This window comes from Daldinia caldariorum, assembly GCF_022478825.1.
Source record: "Daldinia caldariorum strain CBS 122874 unplaced genomic scaffold F4812scaffold_16, whole genome shotgun sequence".
Lineage (NCBI taxonomy): Eukaryota > Fungi > Ascomycota > Sordariomycetes > Xylariales > Hypoxylaceae > Daldinia > Daldinia caldariorum.
Genome location: NW_025953052.1, coordinates 19,468 through 33,317, shown reverse-complemented (window position 1 = coordinate 33,317; position 13,850 = coordinate 19,468). Strand labels below are relative to the sequence as shown.

General features: G+C 47.2%; 3 protein-coding genes and 1 non-coding gene across 4 annotated transcripts; 2 read left to right on the top strand and 2 right to left on the bottom strand.

The window, feature by feature from the left end:
* Window positions 1-1,237: 1,237 nt before the first annotated feature.
* On the bottom strand, window positions 1,238-2,825 carry F4812DRAFT_129110 (oxaloacetate Acetylhydrolase). The gene is made up of 4 exons (XM_047929526.1): window positions 2,304-2,825; window positions 2,099-2,246; window positions 1,971-2,044; window positions 1,238-1,825 (listed from the first exon to the last, which is right to left on the bottom strand). Exons 1-4 carry the CDS (start codon window positions 2,706-2,708, stop codon window positions 1,277-1,279), a joined length of 1,176 nt encoding a protein of 391 aa, XP_047787352.1. The 5' UTR covers window positions 2,709-2,825; the 3' UTR covers window positions 1,238-1,276.
* A 3,441-nt stretch (window positions 2,826-6,266) lies between these two features.
* Window positions 6,267-7,199, top strand: F4812DRAFT_461880 (uncharacterized protein; the record flags this gene model as incomplete). The annotated part of the gene is made up of 3 exons (XM_047937940.1): window positions 6,267-6,447; window positions 6,502-6,531; window positions 6,595-7,199. The coding sequence occupies 3 exons, from the start codon at window positions 6,267-6,269 to the stop codon at window positions 7,197-7,199; spliced, it is 816 nt and encodes a 271-aa protein (XP_047787351.1).
* Window positions 7,200-7,779: 580 nt separating this feature from the next.
* On the top strand, window positions 7,780-7,874 carry F4812DRAFT_t130. The gene has a single exon. It is a non-coding gene; the product is annotated as a tRNA-Ser (tRNA).
* A 3,128-nt stretch (window positions 7,875-11,002) lies between these two features.
* On the bottom strand, window positions 11,003-13,193 carry F4812DRAFT_128602 (uncharacterized protein). The gene has a single exon (XM_047929524.1). The coding sequence runs from the start codon at window positions 13,010-13,012 to the stop codon at window positions 11,693-11,695; it is 1,320 nt and encodes a 439-aa protein (XP_047787350.1). The 5' UTR covers window positions 13,013-13,193; the 3' UTR covers window positions 11,003-11,692.
* Between the last annotated feature and the right edge of the window lie 657 nt (window positions 13,194-13,850).

The window sequence follows — 13,850 nt, the reverse complement described above, 5'->3', positions numbered from 1 at the left end:
AGCTCACCTACTCACAACGGCAGGCCGAATCTCTAAACGCACCGAATTATTTCCGGGTCTTTTCTCTTGTCGACTCGTATCTTATCCTGTGTTCGTCTACCAAGCTGAAATATGACTTAATGTCTTGACGAATTCATATACCGAACGTATACCATGAAACCTTACAAATGCAATTACTAAATTATAAATCAACGACGGAATCGAACGACTTGCTATATTTAATATTTAATAATTCAGAAGAAACAGAACGAGAAACCCTCTTTCTAAAAGCTGAGTTAAATGGTATACTCAATGCCGTCCCGGACCGAACGAGCACCGTCATCCGAGAGGGTAGGATGCATTGTCACACGCTACAATGAACGATGAAATGCTATACAACATACCTTATGTTAGGTAGGGACACATTCGGGGGTGTTTTTTTCTCAGCAGACACAGCAAGTCATGTTACAGAAAACCCATGCGGTATTTATTAATGACCTATATAATGTTATGCCCCCGAGATAATATCCAATTGAAACGTCCATCTATTTACCTAGGTACGCATCATTTATTTACGCATCTGAGGGATGTTATGTCTTTAAGGTGTATGCCGCTCCACTCCCTCAAGAAGGCGCTGCATGAACGGGCCAACACTATCAAGTGTTTGCTGAAGCGATGCACTTTGATTAAAACGAAGCCCGTCATAGTCGTATATTATATATATCCATCCCTACCCAAAGTAGGCACTCACAATCAGAGTTGTAAAATGTTTTATATATACCTATTATAGATGAACCATCGACAGACCATGAGCCCTTGCGAGCGCGGAGATTAGCAAACATTATCATCCATCGTGGTATTCGAGTCTGAGTTTTTCTACCTAACTGTTTATATTAACTGGATTTCATTGCGCAACCTCTGGATTATGATTTTATATTGAATATCGATCTATTAAATACCTACAGTTTAAACCTTGAAGTTAGGTACCTTTGAAACGACCGGTGATGTAAATCGATCCCTTAGAGAATATGGCATGGGGATATCAACATTGGATCGGTTTGCCTATCCTAAACATAAATTGACTTTGGAAAGGGATGACTTTGTCCATTTTGGAGCAGGTGTGCTAGCACACGGAGTTAACTCGATCATACTTGAGGTTAGCTATACAATGGCTTTAAAGACGGTTGATGTAATATTGAGACTATCAGACACAAGCTAAGAATTTTCTACAGAATAGACATAAATCTTTACGCCACATATATATATACCTATGTACCCAATCCAGTGAATGGTGAAGTTATAATCCTCCTACAAAGGACGTGCCTCCGGCGTTCATGTCAACCTCCATGCTATGCTGTAGCCCACATACCTCGAATATCTTCACGGGTGTGATCTGCTTCGGCGTCCCAACGATACCCTCGTTCTTCAAACGGAGAAGGGTCTCGCGGATGGCAACGTAGGCGGGTGCCAAGGTCGCAAAGCTGAAGATCATGATACGGAAACCCATCTTGTGAGCTTCCTCCACTGTGATCAGCGGGCTCTTACCATTCTCAACGGAGTTAAGTAGAAGTGGCCAAGGTGCAAGATCTCTGACAGCCTGAGCTGCTTGTTCTTTGGAAGTGAAACCCTCGAGCAACCCGACATCTGCACCTTCGTCCCGGGCTGCTCGTAGTCGCGAGATACAAGCATCGTATCCAAGCGTTTGAAGAGCATCGGTACGTGCGATCAACACGAAATCGGATTGCAACCGCACCCGTGCGGCGTGAGCAGCTCTGATACGCGAGATGTATTCTTCTTGAGGCACGACCTTTTTGCCGCTTAGGTGGCCACAGCGCTTGGTGAGGACCTAGGAGAGGTAAGCATAAGGTTGAAGTAGAATCTCACATACCAACCAGACCAAAGGAAAAAAACAATAAGAAGAGAGAAATAGAGGAAGGGGGGGAGGGGAATAGAGTGAATCATAAAAAGGGGGCTATAGATATATTACTTACTTGATCTTCTAGATGAGCACCAGCTACTCCGGCACGGATATACTGCTCTACGGTACGAGCGACCATGATAGGTCCTGTAGTCGAGTTAACTCCTATCAAAGAAACCTAACTTATTACCCAAAACTTACCGCCGTATCCAGTATCCATATCGGCGATCAAGGGTGGACCAAACGGATCAAGGTTAGCTATCATCTCGGCATTCTCTCTCATCTCATGAAGCTGAGCGATGGCCAAGTCTGGCTGACCGATACGTGAGGCCGTAGTACCTGCGCCGGTCTTGAAGTAGACAAGTTAGCCTGAGTTGACAGCAATACCATATTCCGTATCACGTACCATATACATAGCGTTGAAGCCTAGTTCCATGGCGGTACGAGCCGAAAGGCCATCATATACACCAGGGCAGACGATAAGCTCGTTAGTCTCAAACAACATCTTGCGGAGCTTCTTGGCGCCAGATGTAGGTTCCCGGATGCTAGATACGATGTGGCTGAGCTGCAGCGGTCCGTCATCCTTATCTGCATCATCCCGTACAGAGGGTGACACGACAGCAACTTCTTCGATAGTGGGAGTTGTGACGACATCATCCTCTAGAATTTCGACTGTGTGAACCAACGGGACTGGTTTGACGGAGTCGTAACGTTGGCCAGAACCGATCTCCGTCGGTGTCTGAAGAATTATAGTCGTATCATTGTCGAGTCCGGACATATAATCTGTGGAAGGGATCGCGGATGGAGCCATGGCTACAAGAAAAACTCAATAGTAGGATAGTAATACTACCAAGGCAGATTTGGTATAAGGTAGGTATCAATCTGTTGTGTATGGCTTGGGAGGTGAGGTGAGGTGAGGTGATGAATATGAAACCAATACACGTTGGCCAACCGATCGTGAGCTTGATATTTATACCTTTTCTCGTCCACTGATCTCTCCCCCTCGTTCACAGTCTCAAAATACTATACTCTAACCGCCTCCACTCCAAGGTTTCCCATCCCATGTACCGATACCTAGAGTTCCTTCATCGCAGTAAGCACTGACCGAGATACACCATTTTGCTTGGCGCATATGTGACCTTTCATCCCTTTCCCCTGTCGATATATCGCCGATTCAGTGTGTATTATTTTGCTTTCACGGACTTAATCTGCGGAGTTCTAAGCTGCGATTAACGCCCCAACTGCACTCCACCTTGATCGTACTTATCTGGAGAGTTGCACGGTATCCTTGTAACTACACGTGGAAAAAGTATACATGTCTCTTAGCCCCTTTTCTTTCTATAAAATAGGCACAGGCATCATAGGCATAGATAGAAGCTCATCATATGAGCATTAAAGGCACCTAGGTACACATCATTCATAATCCATATCTCTAGGTAAACAACGTATTGATCACGTCAACCTCGCATTTCGACCTAATGATAACCTTCTCAAAGTCTTCATGCAGAAAGCTAGGCAGACCACCCCTGAATGGTCAATAGGCCAATCAGTACTGCAGGAATATCGTTTTGTGACCCTAGTTTCCAAGAATGTTACCTATAATCACCGGAGAGTCTTGGGATACCTAATAGGTACATCACCGGTTTTTGGCTGCTCTAGAGTAACCGTGCATAATCTCGAGCATTATCCTGAGGCCTCCTATTCTAGCGAAAGGATCGTGAGAGTATTAGGTATACCACGGCGCGATATCTTTCTGAGTGACGGCTAACCCCTTTCTGCCGTTATTCAGCTCATCAAGTTGTGGTTTGTGATAAGTGGATTATCTAGAGTTGCGTCTGGACCTAGACGGCAAAGCGTTTCTTTTCTAAATAGGCTTTATTCAGCTCTTGGAAATTCATGGGTTGAAGATACTGTAATAAGCAATCTAGGTAATATCTGTCTAATATCGAGGATATGATACCTATGAAGAAAGTCCGCACTAAAGCATTTCCAGCCCCTTTAGAAGACCGCTAACTAGAGATAGACCAGAGGGTGTCTCAGGGCAGCTTGAAAAATATCGCCACCGGCCTTATTTATCTCTCCTAGCTGCCATCTTACTCTTACATTATTAGAAGAGTAGCGAGTTTTGTAGGTGTGGCTCGACCTACACGCCAACGCCGGCCAGTAAGACGACGCACGCCACTTTGATGACCCAGGCCGTGCGGCTGTTCCCCTTAACGAATTTCCCGGTTTAGATAATTGTCTCTAGTTTCCTTTTTTTTTCTCCTTTTTTATTTTTTCTTTTTCTATGTAAAGAAACCCCTTTCAAAAAGCAACATTAGCTAGGTCTAGAAGTAGTCGAAATTTTTATCTTAGTTATTTCAATGTGGATTTATTTGCTAGTTTTAAGAGTTTATAATACGCGTGAGAAACGGGTTCGCAGCGGGCCGTGCCGGAAGAAATGTAACCTCAGCCGCCAAGTCGTACTGCTAACCCATATATGAACTTACTCAACCACATCCTGTATGCGTGTGACCCATATCCCCCCCATACATCTCCTAACCTCCATGGTCAACTCCGATGCCAACAATTCCGCCGTCCGTTGACTATTTTACCGCTGGATTCCCCCGCGGTTAGTTCTTGGAACCCAAGACTTGCCAAGCTTTAATGTAAATATTCTTCAGCAAGTTCCAGCCGTTATCAATTTAAGGTTGACTCGGACGGTGTCTTGGGATGGTACAGACCAATAGCAATCAACTAAGACTTCTCGCGTATCTTCTTTGAAAGGTGTAAGAACAACCTCTATGGCTCTAAATTCACCTCATCCTACTTTGGTATTATCCCCATCGAATCTCAAAGATGGTATCTACGACTATTTCCCTGTAACCGTACCTGATGGAAACCTCGTGAAAGTGCCCAGAACGCTAACAATTCATCCGAAAAGTAGCTCGGGCTTATTTACCTAGTGTTTATTACACTTCTTGGACCGGGCCTCAATGCGGCCACGGTGGCTACCCCATGGTCATGATGATAGCTGGGCGCATGGGATAGAATTTGCCATGATACTTTACAGGAAGCTTGTTATGTGCCGCCGTTATCTCCTCGCCTGCGTTTTAACTACCTTTAGACTGGAGGAATATTACCAGCCGACTTGGCCTCCTTGGCGAGCTGGATGTTCTCTGTATACTACTGGATCAGGGGTCTTGGTGTTTGCATACAAGGATTCCGCGACAAGCCACTATGACCTGATCAGAATTAGCAGCATTGGCACGCAGGTGGAATATGCTTTTGAAATCTCATCAAGATGCGAGGAATCAAGATGTGAGGGATCAAGATGTGAGGAACTATCCCATATCTCGATCATTTTGACGATGCTTACCTTGCAGGCATGGGATATTTTGTTGCCAAAGCCGTCCTGACATTAAGCACCTTGGCGCCAAGTTGACCTTTCCTAGGTTCGGAGTCCGAGCGAAGGAAGCCTTGATAAACTCGATATATTACATTTATAACGGGTTCGTTGTACGTTGTGCGCTGTGCTAAAGAATTTGGATCGTGAACCTTCGATAAAAGGGTTAACTATATCGAACTTCTTAACTTCTAAACGCTTGAGATAGTGATAGAATCAGAGTAGAAGAATTAGCTACCTTACAGGTAATACAGACAAGTATATGACGAGTTATATTTATGTGAGACAGCGGCGAGTTATACTAGACTTCAGAGATTCTATTGGACAAGCGCTACATGTCATATCAAATTGAATTTAGCAGGATCAAGTTACTATCGCTGCCAAGCTATAGCCGCCAAGCACAGGCCACAGCAAGCACCGGGAGGAGGAGCCCCAGGTCGGATCGCGAAGCTAGGAGTTCTCGGCGCTGGTCTGACACATTACATTGCCACACCGACGTGCCTAGATCACCACGTCAGATGGCGTCGTCGGGATACAACGATGGCGGGATTCCGACTAGCTGAGACCGGACGCCCCCCGGACCACCATCATAATAAAACCTGCATGCGTTTATCTTCATGGATGCTCTCTAGACAGCTAGCCAAGTTCGTTTGCCCACCTGAAGCAGCACCAATTCAGGAATTTTCCGTTTCCCCGTCTACCGTCGTATTATTATTTCACCAAGAGACTCCTCCGCGTCGGAGATGACGCTGGAAAGTTAATCGGAGGACTGCAGCTGGGTGGGTGAGGGATTTAGAGTCTTAAAGGCTATTCTACATTTGCATTGGCGGGTAGCCAAGAAATACTAAAGAAGGGGGCTTCCGGTCTAGACTATTGCGAGCTTGGCCTAGCATGTCATTTAGATCCCTCTGCCGCCCTTATATCGTCAACCACCAAGCAGCTCTCCCATATGACCACTCCTCACATTCTCATACCAACGTCACCATGTTAGATGAGGAGAAATTCGAGTCTACCCCAAACCTTAGCCCAGAGCCGCAGAAGCAGAGGAACTTCTTGCAGGTTTTCTCGCGGCAGCTCACCGAGGAGATTAGCGTAAATTTAGGGTCTATACCGCTGATAGCATGCTGCTTCGCGACGGGGCTCACTGATGGCACTTTGTATAATGGTGAGTTACGGAGAATACCTATGTCGAGATTTCAGATGCTAACGTTTATTTTAGCATACGGCACTTTCGTATCGATGCAAACTGGTATGTTCACTTAGTCCTCGTCGAAGGTGTAGGTTCATGTTTTAGCTCTGACATGCTCATTAGGAAATACCGTCTTCGTCGCGCTCGGTACATCTGGGCAGAACAACAAGCCTTTCGGATGGGCTCGTTCTCTCTTCTCAATAGGCTGCTTCGTTATCGGATGCCTAGCCTTTTCTAGATTTCATAAGCTAATCGGAGGCGGGCGCCGTAGAACGACTCTCTTCTTCTCCTTCTTGCTGCAAACAGTCATCGTCGTCGTGGCCGCGACTATTATACAGACGGGCATAGTCGACGGTACATATCCCTCGCGAAGAGACCCGGCGGATGTGGACTTCCGAGAGCTTGCTCCTATCGGGTTGCTCAGTTTTCAAGCCGCCGGCCAGATCGTCAACAGCCGCGGTTTGGGAGTAAGCGAAGTCCCCACGGTGGTCATCACAACTCTACTGTGCGATCTAATCAGCGACGAGAACATCTTGCAGCCTCTCAGGAAGAACGTGAAGCGCAACAGGAGAGCTATCGCTTTTATCTTGACGCTTCTTGGTGCTATATGCGGAGGTTGGATATCCAAAGCTACGGGTGCGGTACAGCCCAGCCTTTGGTTTGTCGCCGCCATCAAGGCATCAATTACCCTCTCCTGGTTATTCCTAGGAGGGAACCCCGAGGAGTGAACGAGTCTAACAAGCCAGCGGTAATAAACGAAGGAGATGTGGTGAAGATTATCGTACGCTGGTTGTTATATAGATTTGACATTTTGGCCTTTGCGACAGGTTACTCCCTTAGAACTCCCTTAGACTAATAGAATAGAGTATACTAGACCCTTGTTATACCCTGTAACTAGATAGATATCTTAACGTCGGAGGCTCTTAATATCGGGCGGGTTAATGTGCAACTACAATTCATCCTGTAGAATGGGGGTTATTACTAAATCCAATCTCTTCGAAATCGCAGCCATGATCCGGTGCTCTCCCGCGCATAATAAACACGATATCAGCAATAAGCTTAACTATAAACGATGTCGATGGCGTCGATCTGATAGACTTGAGAGCATACTTACTTGGCCGGGATAGATTCTTATTAGCGTGATCCATATAATTTGCTAAGTAGGCAAATAAGTTTGTCGTCTTGACGTTATGTGGGCGATCGGGATGGTGGCTACTGGTCTCCATCTAATCGACGTATGGCTAAGCGGGGTAATTGCTATATAGGTATTGTTAAGCGACCTATTTCACAATCGATAACCCATCACTTGGCACTTTGGCGGAGTGGTTAACGCGATGCCCTGCTATTACGCAATAGATAAGGCATTCCCTTCGGGGGCGTGTGTTCGAATCACACAGGTGTCGACTTAGACTTTTTTTTTGCTTTTCACAGCTACTGGATAACACTTTTTTTTTTTCTCTTGGTCTTCCTCACGGTCGCAATGCGATAGCTTTACCGTGACGCATTTGCGAAACCTGCCATTCTTTCTTAGATCTACATGCCGCCATTAATTTCGTTTGCATATTCCCTTCCCAGTAATAAGAGCAAGCTGGTTGTCTACAAAATTTTGATAAGTACCTAACCTATGATCTCGGTGGGCTGAATGGGGAATTGGTTGGTCGGTTATTGACGCGTTATACTCATTGAAACTATTTAAGGAAGCCGTTAGAATGAATTGACGTCCTAATGTCGAAGCCGCCCATACTTTTGCGTAGTTTCTGGCGAATGCCTTCAACAGCCTTGTGATTTTGATTGAGACGTTGCTAAGCGTTGAGCCGCACGCATGTTTAACCGAGTCTCGATGGTAGGGCGCGTAATACGACGTCAGCGGAACCCGGATACGACCCGATGGTGAGGTTCCAGACGGCTGGTATTGTACGATGGTAGCCATCGCGATAGAGGGGCCACAGCCGCGGAAAGTGGCAATTTCAAGGCTCACGCTGCTGGAAGCCCGGGTCGTTCGGAAAAGTATATCCCCGCGCATGTCACTTCGGGAACCTGATTCTGGCATCCAAGATACAACACCCGCCAGTACTGCGTTCGATAGGGCTTGTCAACAGCTATATTGGCCGAGTTCAAAATCCGGGATACATCCCAAACTGAGCCCGGAGTTTATAAAATTAGCCGCTACCTGAGTGACATAATTAGCGATTGTGACATGATTCCCAAGGCTACGGCGGCTATAATGTGACCGAAGGATCCGGGATTCGAAGGGATATCCGGTCATGATGTCGGAATTCTAATAAACTTAGTATTCACTAGCATCCCTACAAGAGTTAACGAACACCCCCAAAGTGATATGCGACACTTCCCATGCAGCTGCCTTGCAAGAACTATGCGCAATCAACTTGCCAGAGCGAGGGGTATCTCTGAGTTATGGAATTACCTCGGAAAGGCAGAATAGGGGGATTCGGATTTATACCATCCCTTACCCGGGTCATATGGACGAATCTGAACCTTTGCGTAATCGGGTTGTATATGTGCTGGCGAGGATGGTCCAGGCATAGGCTCTCCACAGTTCATGCTCTGGGTCTGATATCACCAACACAGATTTCAAAATGGCTCGCTATCTTCGTCCGAGGTGAAATACAGATGTCTCCAGGATTTGATATATTCTACAAGTACGGATTCAAAGATAGGCTCAACCAACTTGCCTCGAACGGGGCTACATCCGACATGCATTATGGGGCTCAAACGTATAACCCGGCTTTATGTAAGGGTTCCCCATTGTGTCCGATCCAGACATTGGTGATATTTACCAGATCTTGACGGAACTACACCACAACTATACTCGCTGAACTCTACAAGATACGGGCTATATCTGAGGGGACTCGGCGTTGCCGATACGTCGTCCCGGCTTCAAAACCAATACCGTCATAACGAGGTCATTCCGGAGAGAGCCATTTCTTAACGGAAACTAGAGATAACGGACTGAAGCTGGCTCCATCCAGCTCGTCTTGTCTATCGCTACCTCCGAGTAGCCTTCATGTCTTATATTTTTGTGAAAAATGAGGTTTTAGTAAATCTCGCGCCGATCATGCTCAAATATTTGGTTTGGTAAGGAACGCGAATTCCGGCCCGTAATATGGCTCACTCGAACCCGCTCGAAAAGGGCTCTCTTGTGAATATATCCACGTCCCCCGGAATACAGTCATGCGTTAGATATCGACCAGTCATTTTCTCACACGTGGAATCAAGATAATGCCGTTTCTGAGCGAAAGCTAGGAATATCCGGACGAAAGCAGGACCATTCGGCCGGTGATACGCCGTGCTACCTCCGGGGTACCTCAGATTTGCCGAATTCGCGATGTAACGCTGGAGTCCAATTGCTTAATACCCCTGAACTACAATCCTGAGGATGTCGAATTTCGACGGGATGGTGAGCTAGGACAGTGAAACAGGGAGTAAAGTAACTCTTATCTTCAGAGACACCTCCAAGGTATGTTTAAAGTCAAAATAATCAAGATTTGCGCTGTCGACTTTTGCGCCTTCCCAAATCTAACCCCCCACGGAATGCACACTTTTCGATTTCTCGACCAGATCTAAAGCTACAGGAGCGGAGGCTTATCTAAATTATCTCCCTCGGACAGTCCTGCGCCCTAGGTATGGCAGGCCGATAGATGCACGGGAGGGACTGCTGTCTAGCTAAGACTGATATGTGCGATCTGCATGGATTCGGTTCTGGACGGCATTTAAAGCAATCGCAGTCAAACGACGTCCATTCCGCTCCTCATGACAAGGGATACCCCGGGAACCGCGTCAAGATGCTTGCCATCGAGAAAGGCTTCCTCTCAGACATATTAAGGTCGTGTAGTCTATCCAACCGGACGCAATATCTCATGTCCCCCTCCCCCTATACTTGCGAACTGGAGACAATAGTTTTTCGGTGGATATTAACGCTATCACTCCTGACGCTACGTCAGTCGAATTGTCCTTTTCAGGGTCACCTCCGACATCCCCCTCCCCCCGATCTTACGGCGACCCTAAATAACTTACCCTTGATCCAATGCAAGACATATAACATAGAAACAACGATTTTCTCAACGGGAAATAAAGATATCCGGCCCAAGATAGCACCATTCGACCTCCCTTCCGGGCCGTAATCCTGCGGCACGTTTGTTTCTGATTACGACTCGATATCGCCAACTGATGCTATCCTGCTCATATGGTGTGATTCCGGAATCAAGCGTTGCGATGTTGTGATTAGAGCTGCTATGACCCCGATGGGTCTACTCGAACTGCCTCAAGCAGCGCTGCGTAGGGGGCATGCGAGTGGCGCGGAATCCGAGGTATCTAGCCGACGGCGAATCGACCTCCCAAATATGAAATCTAGAGGCATCCGAATTTGGACCAATGCCCACCCTATTAAGCTGTAACTAGATTAATTCGACTCCGTACGTAGAGCACTACTTCCGAGGTAAGTTATCGCAATGATTTGCACCAATACGCTTCAAATCAAGTTCCAATCGGAATGGTCTCATAAATCACGTGCAGAGCCGGCTACCTCGACACGAATATCGACGATACCTGGCCCGCATCGGCTTTATTAGGCTATCCACGTCAAGGCCACCCTCCACGTAGCGTAATCCCTCCGATATCCATCTAACTGACTTCGACCTCTTTTACCAAAGTTAACTTTGTATCCCGTTTGCGAGTTGGATTGCCCAAGCGGCAGTGATACTACCAGGGCCGCTCCAGTACAGTTCACCCCCTTTTCAGAAACCTCATTTAGTCCAGATATCAGTTTAAAGATACCTCTCAAACTGAATTAAGCACCCAAATCCCATACCACAACCCACCCGCTCTAACTGATGCCCCTTGCTGGAATCGCCAGTATCGACGCAGCCCGACCCGACTCCTATCGTAGCCCATAGGTACGCCTCAACCAGCTCTATCGAGCGCACAGGGTCGAGTCCCCCAAGTCGTAGCCCTTGACCGGATACCTCGTTGGTACTCTAAAACCTAACCGCTGCCCATCGCATTCCGCATAAAGATTGACAGCACTGATCTAGTCCGATAGGGGAATCTCCGTAAAGCCCTTAATCCTCAGTAACATAGAGATACCGAGTTCGAATAGGGCGTTCGCCCTCCGGCGACAATTGTGAGTAGGGGTGAGAATCTGTGCAGTAATCTGCTGTTTCGATTGCAGTCGTGTAGCCGCAAGTGTGTAGCCTGGATTTGCTTATTCATTAAGCCTTAGACAACTGCCTATAAACCTATCCACTTTAAAGCGGCCATATTCGGCTTCTTTTAGTGAGACAAATGCCTGGTTCCTGCTCTTTTGAGCCATGCCCTCTAATTGTTCCATGGTATATTCGTGTTCATGAAAGCGTCGCGCGTCGAAGAAGTTATTGACAAGTTGCTGCAGCCGCACTCTGAAATAACCCCTGCATTTCTCAACCTTTGTACCATCTTCTTTGGCAGAATGCAGATCGTGATAGTCGGGATCCACAGCCCAAACCCATGCCTCATCCACCAGCCCAGTGTGCAGCAACGAATTAACAGCAGCTTGGTCAATGACCAAAAAGGCGTTGCGCAATATCCCGGCACCAAGACCGCCGCTGTCGAGCGCCCTCGTGTGATCGTGGGCTCTCATCCTCTTAGGTGGTCTATCGCGGACCGAGAGAAAGTGCTGCCGAAGTCGTTGAAACTTGGCATCTCGAACTTGATCGTCACGCTGAGCTGTGTCGCTCCCCCCGACATCAGGCTCTCGGTCCACATTTCCCTCCTCGTCGCCTCCTGCGCTTTCACCAACATCAGCGATAGGCAGCGGCCAATCTAGCCTCTGCAGATGCCACACCATTCTTACTGGAGTTCCAATGCCGACTGCAGACCGGGCGTGATAGAGTGCACCATCTGCCCGAGACTCGTAGTCTTCCATGCGTTTCTGGGAGCCGCCAGCCTCCGGGTCCACGAATACGGCAAAGCCCCACACCTCCTCCTCCTTGTTTTCGGCAAAGAGACGTTTCACCCAGGGTTGGACGTGAGGGCTGTTGAAGATGGCGTTTTCCTCCTGGTCTATTCTCAATCTGTGTGCCTCGTTGTACCGTCTGACCGTCTCCTCTAGAGCATTGTCGATCGCCTTCTTCTCGTCTTCTTCGTAAAGCAGCGCTCTGATCGCTTCAAGCTGCTCCGTGACTTGCCGCAAGTGCTCTGCGGACACGGCCTCCAGAGTCTCGGAGGCGGTGGTGCGGGCTCGCAGCTCAGGGAAGCCGATGTCAAGCCAGTAGCGCTGGCGCAGAACGTCGAGCTCCGATCCCGAGAGCTGTCGGGGACTTTCTGCGGCCCGCTTGATGAGATCTGCCCGGGAGAGAGATGAAGACTTGGAGATGTTTGCCTCCAGCGTTTCCAAGTCCGGGAAGTCAAGGATGCATAGTCTTGCTTGTGCTGGAACATCGTTGGGCTGTGGCTGCCTAATGACCTCCGAGATGAGCCTGGATAGATCCTCTGCATTGTCAATCCCGCGACATATACGCACGAAACCTGTGACTAGATGTTCCATGATGATGGACGCACGCACACCTTGACACAGTGAATGCTTAAGTAAAAAGGAAGTTGAGAGAAAAAAAGAAATTCCTAATAAGTCTATGGCGGTAATTTACCACATTAGAACAATTTCGAGTCAAAAAGTCGTCAAGGAAAATGTGATGGTGGATGTTGGAGTCTAAGTGAGAGAAGGTTGTAAGGCCATCTACCGTAGGGCCTATATTAGGTTAGGTATCTTTACTTATATACCCCGCATTAGCAGTTATTAAATTTAATATATTTTAAAATAAATTATAAAATAACAAAATTATTAAACCTTTAAAGATACCTAACCTAGGTACCTATATCGTTAGCCTTTATCGTGTATGTATCGCACGTATGAGGCATGCAAAGCTTTTCTCTAGGGGCTGGGAAGTTGTTACAACCTCCCTCAAGGTTGTTATACTACAGCAGTTGCCTAGTAAATACGCTGCGATTCACTAATGGAATGGCAGTCGTCATCATCTTGTGCTCTATATGAGCTGACACACATTTTAGCGGCAGTAGGTGCTGTAGAAGTAATAGTCCCTGTCGTTGTAGGGTTCACAGGAGCGAGGGCGGCGAGGTGACGGTGTAGCCTGTGGCCTGGCATGTAGATTATATAGGTACCTAACTCGAGTTATTCGAGGGTGTTATAGGATGGCGAGCATCTAAGCGAGATACAGTAACCACTTCAAGAACTGAAGCTGAGCTGCTGTCTCTTGCTCGGACTGCAAAGGAAAAGTTGTTCGTATCACGATTAAAGGTGGAACTGGATGGGGATTATATACAGGTTTGGTGCGAAAACCAGCAGGCCATCCGCCTAGTGAACACGG

What these genes read in the sequence shown, in the direction of transcription:
- F4812DRAFT_129110 (XM_047929526.1), bottom strand. Translation starts at nt 2,708, where the DNA reads ATGGCTCCATCCGCGATCCCTTCCACAGATTATATGTCCGGACTCGAC. An exon ending in GCTTCAACGCTATGTATATG is followed by an intron (nt 2,247 to 2,303) that starts GTACGTGATACG and finishes GTCTACTTCAAG; the next exon opens with ACCGGCGCAGGTACTACGGC. An exon ending in TATGGATACTGGATACGGCG is followed by an intron (nt 2,045 to 2,098) that starts GTAAGTTTTGGG and finishes ACTCGACTACAG; the next exon opens with GACCTATCATGGTCGCTCGT.
- F4812DRAFT_128602 (XM_047929524.1), bottom strand. Translation starts at nt 13,012, where the DNA reads ATGGAACATCTAGTCACAGGTTTCGTGCGTATATGTCGCGGGATTGAC.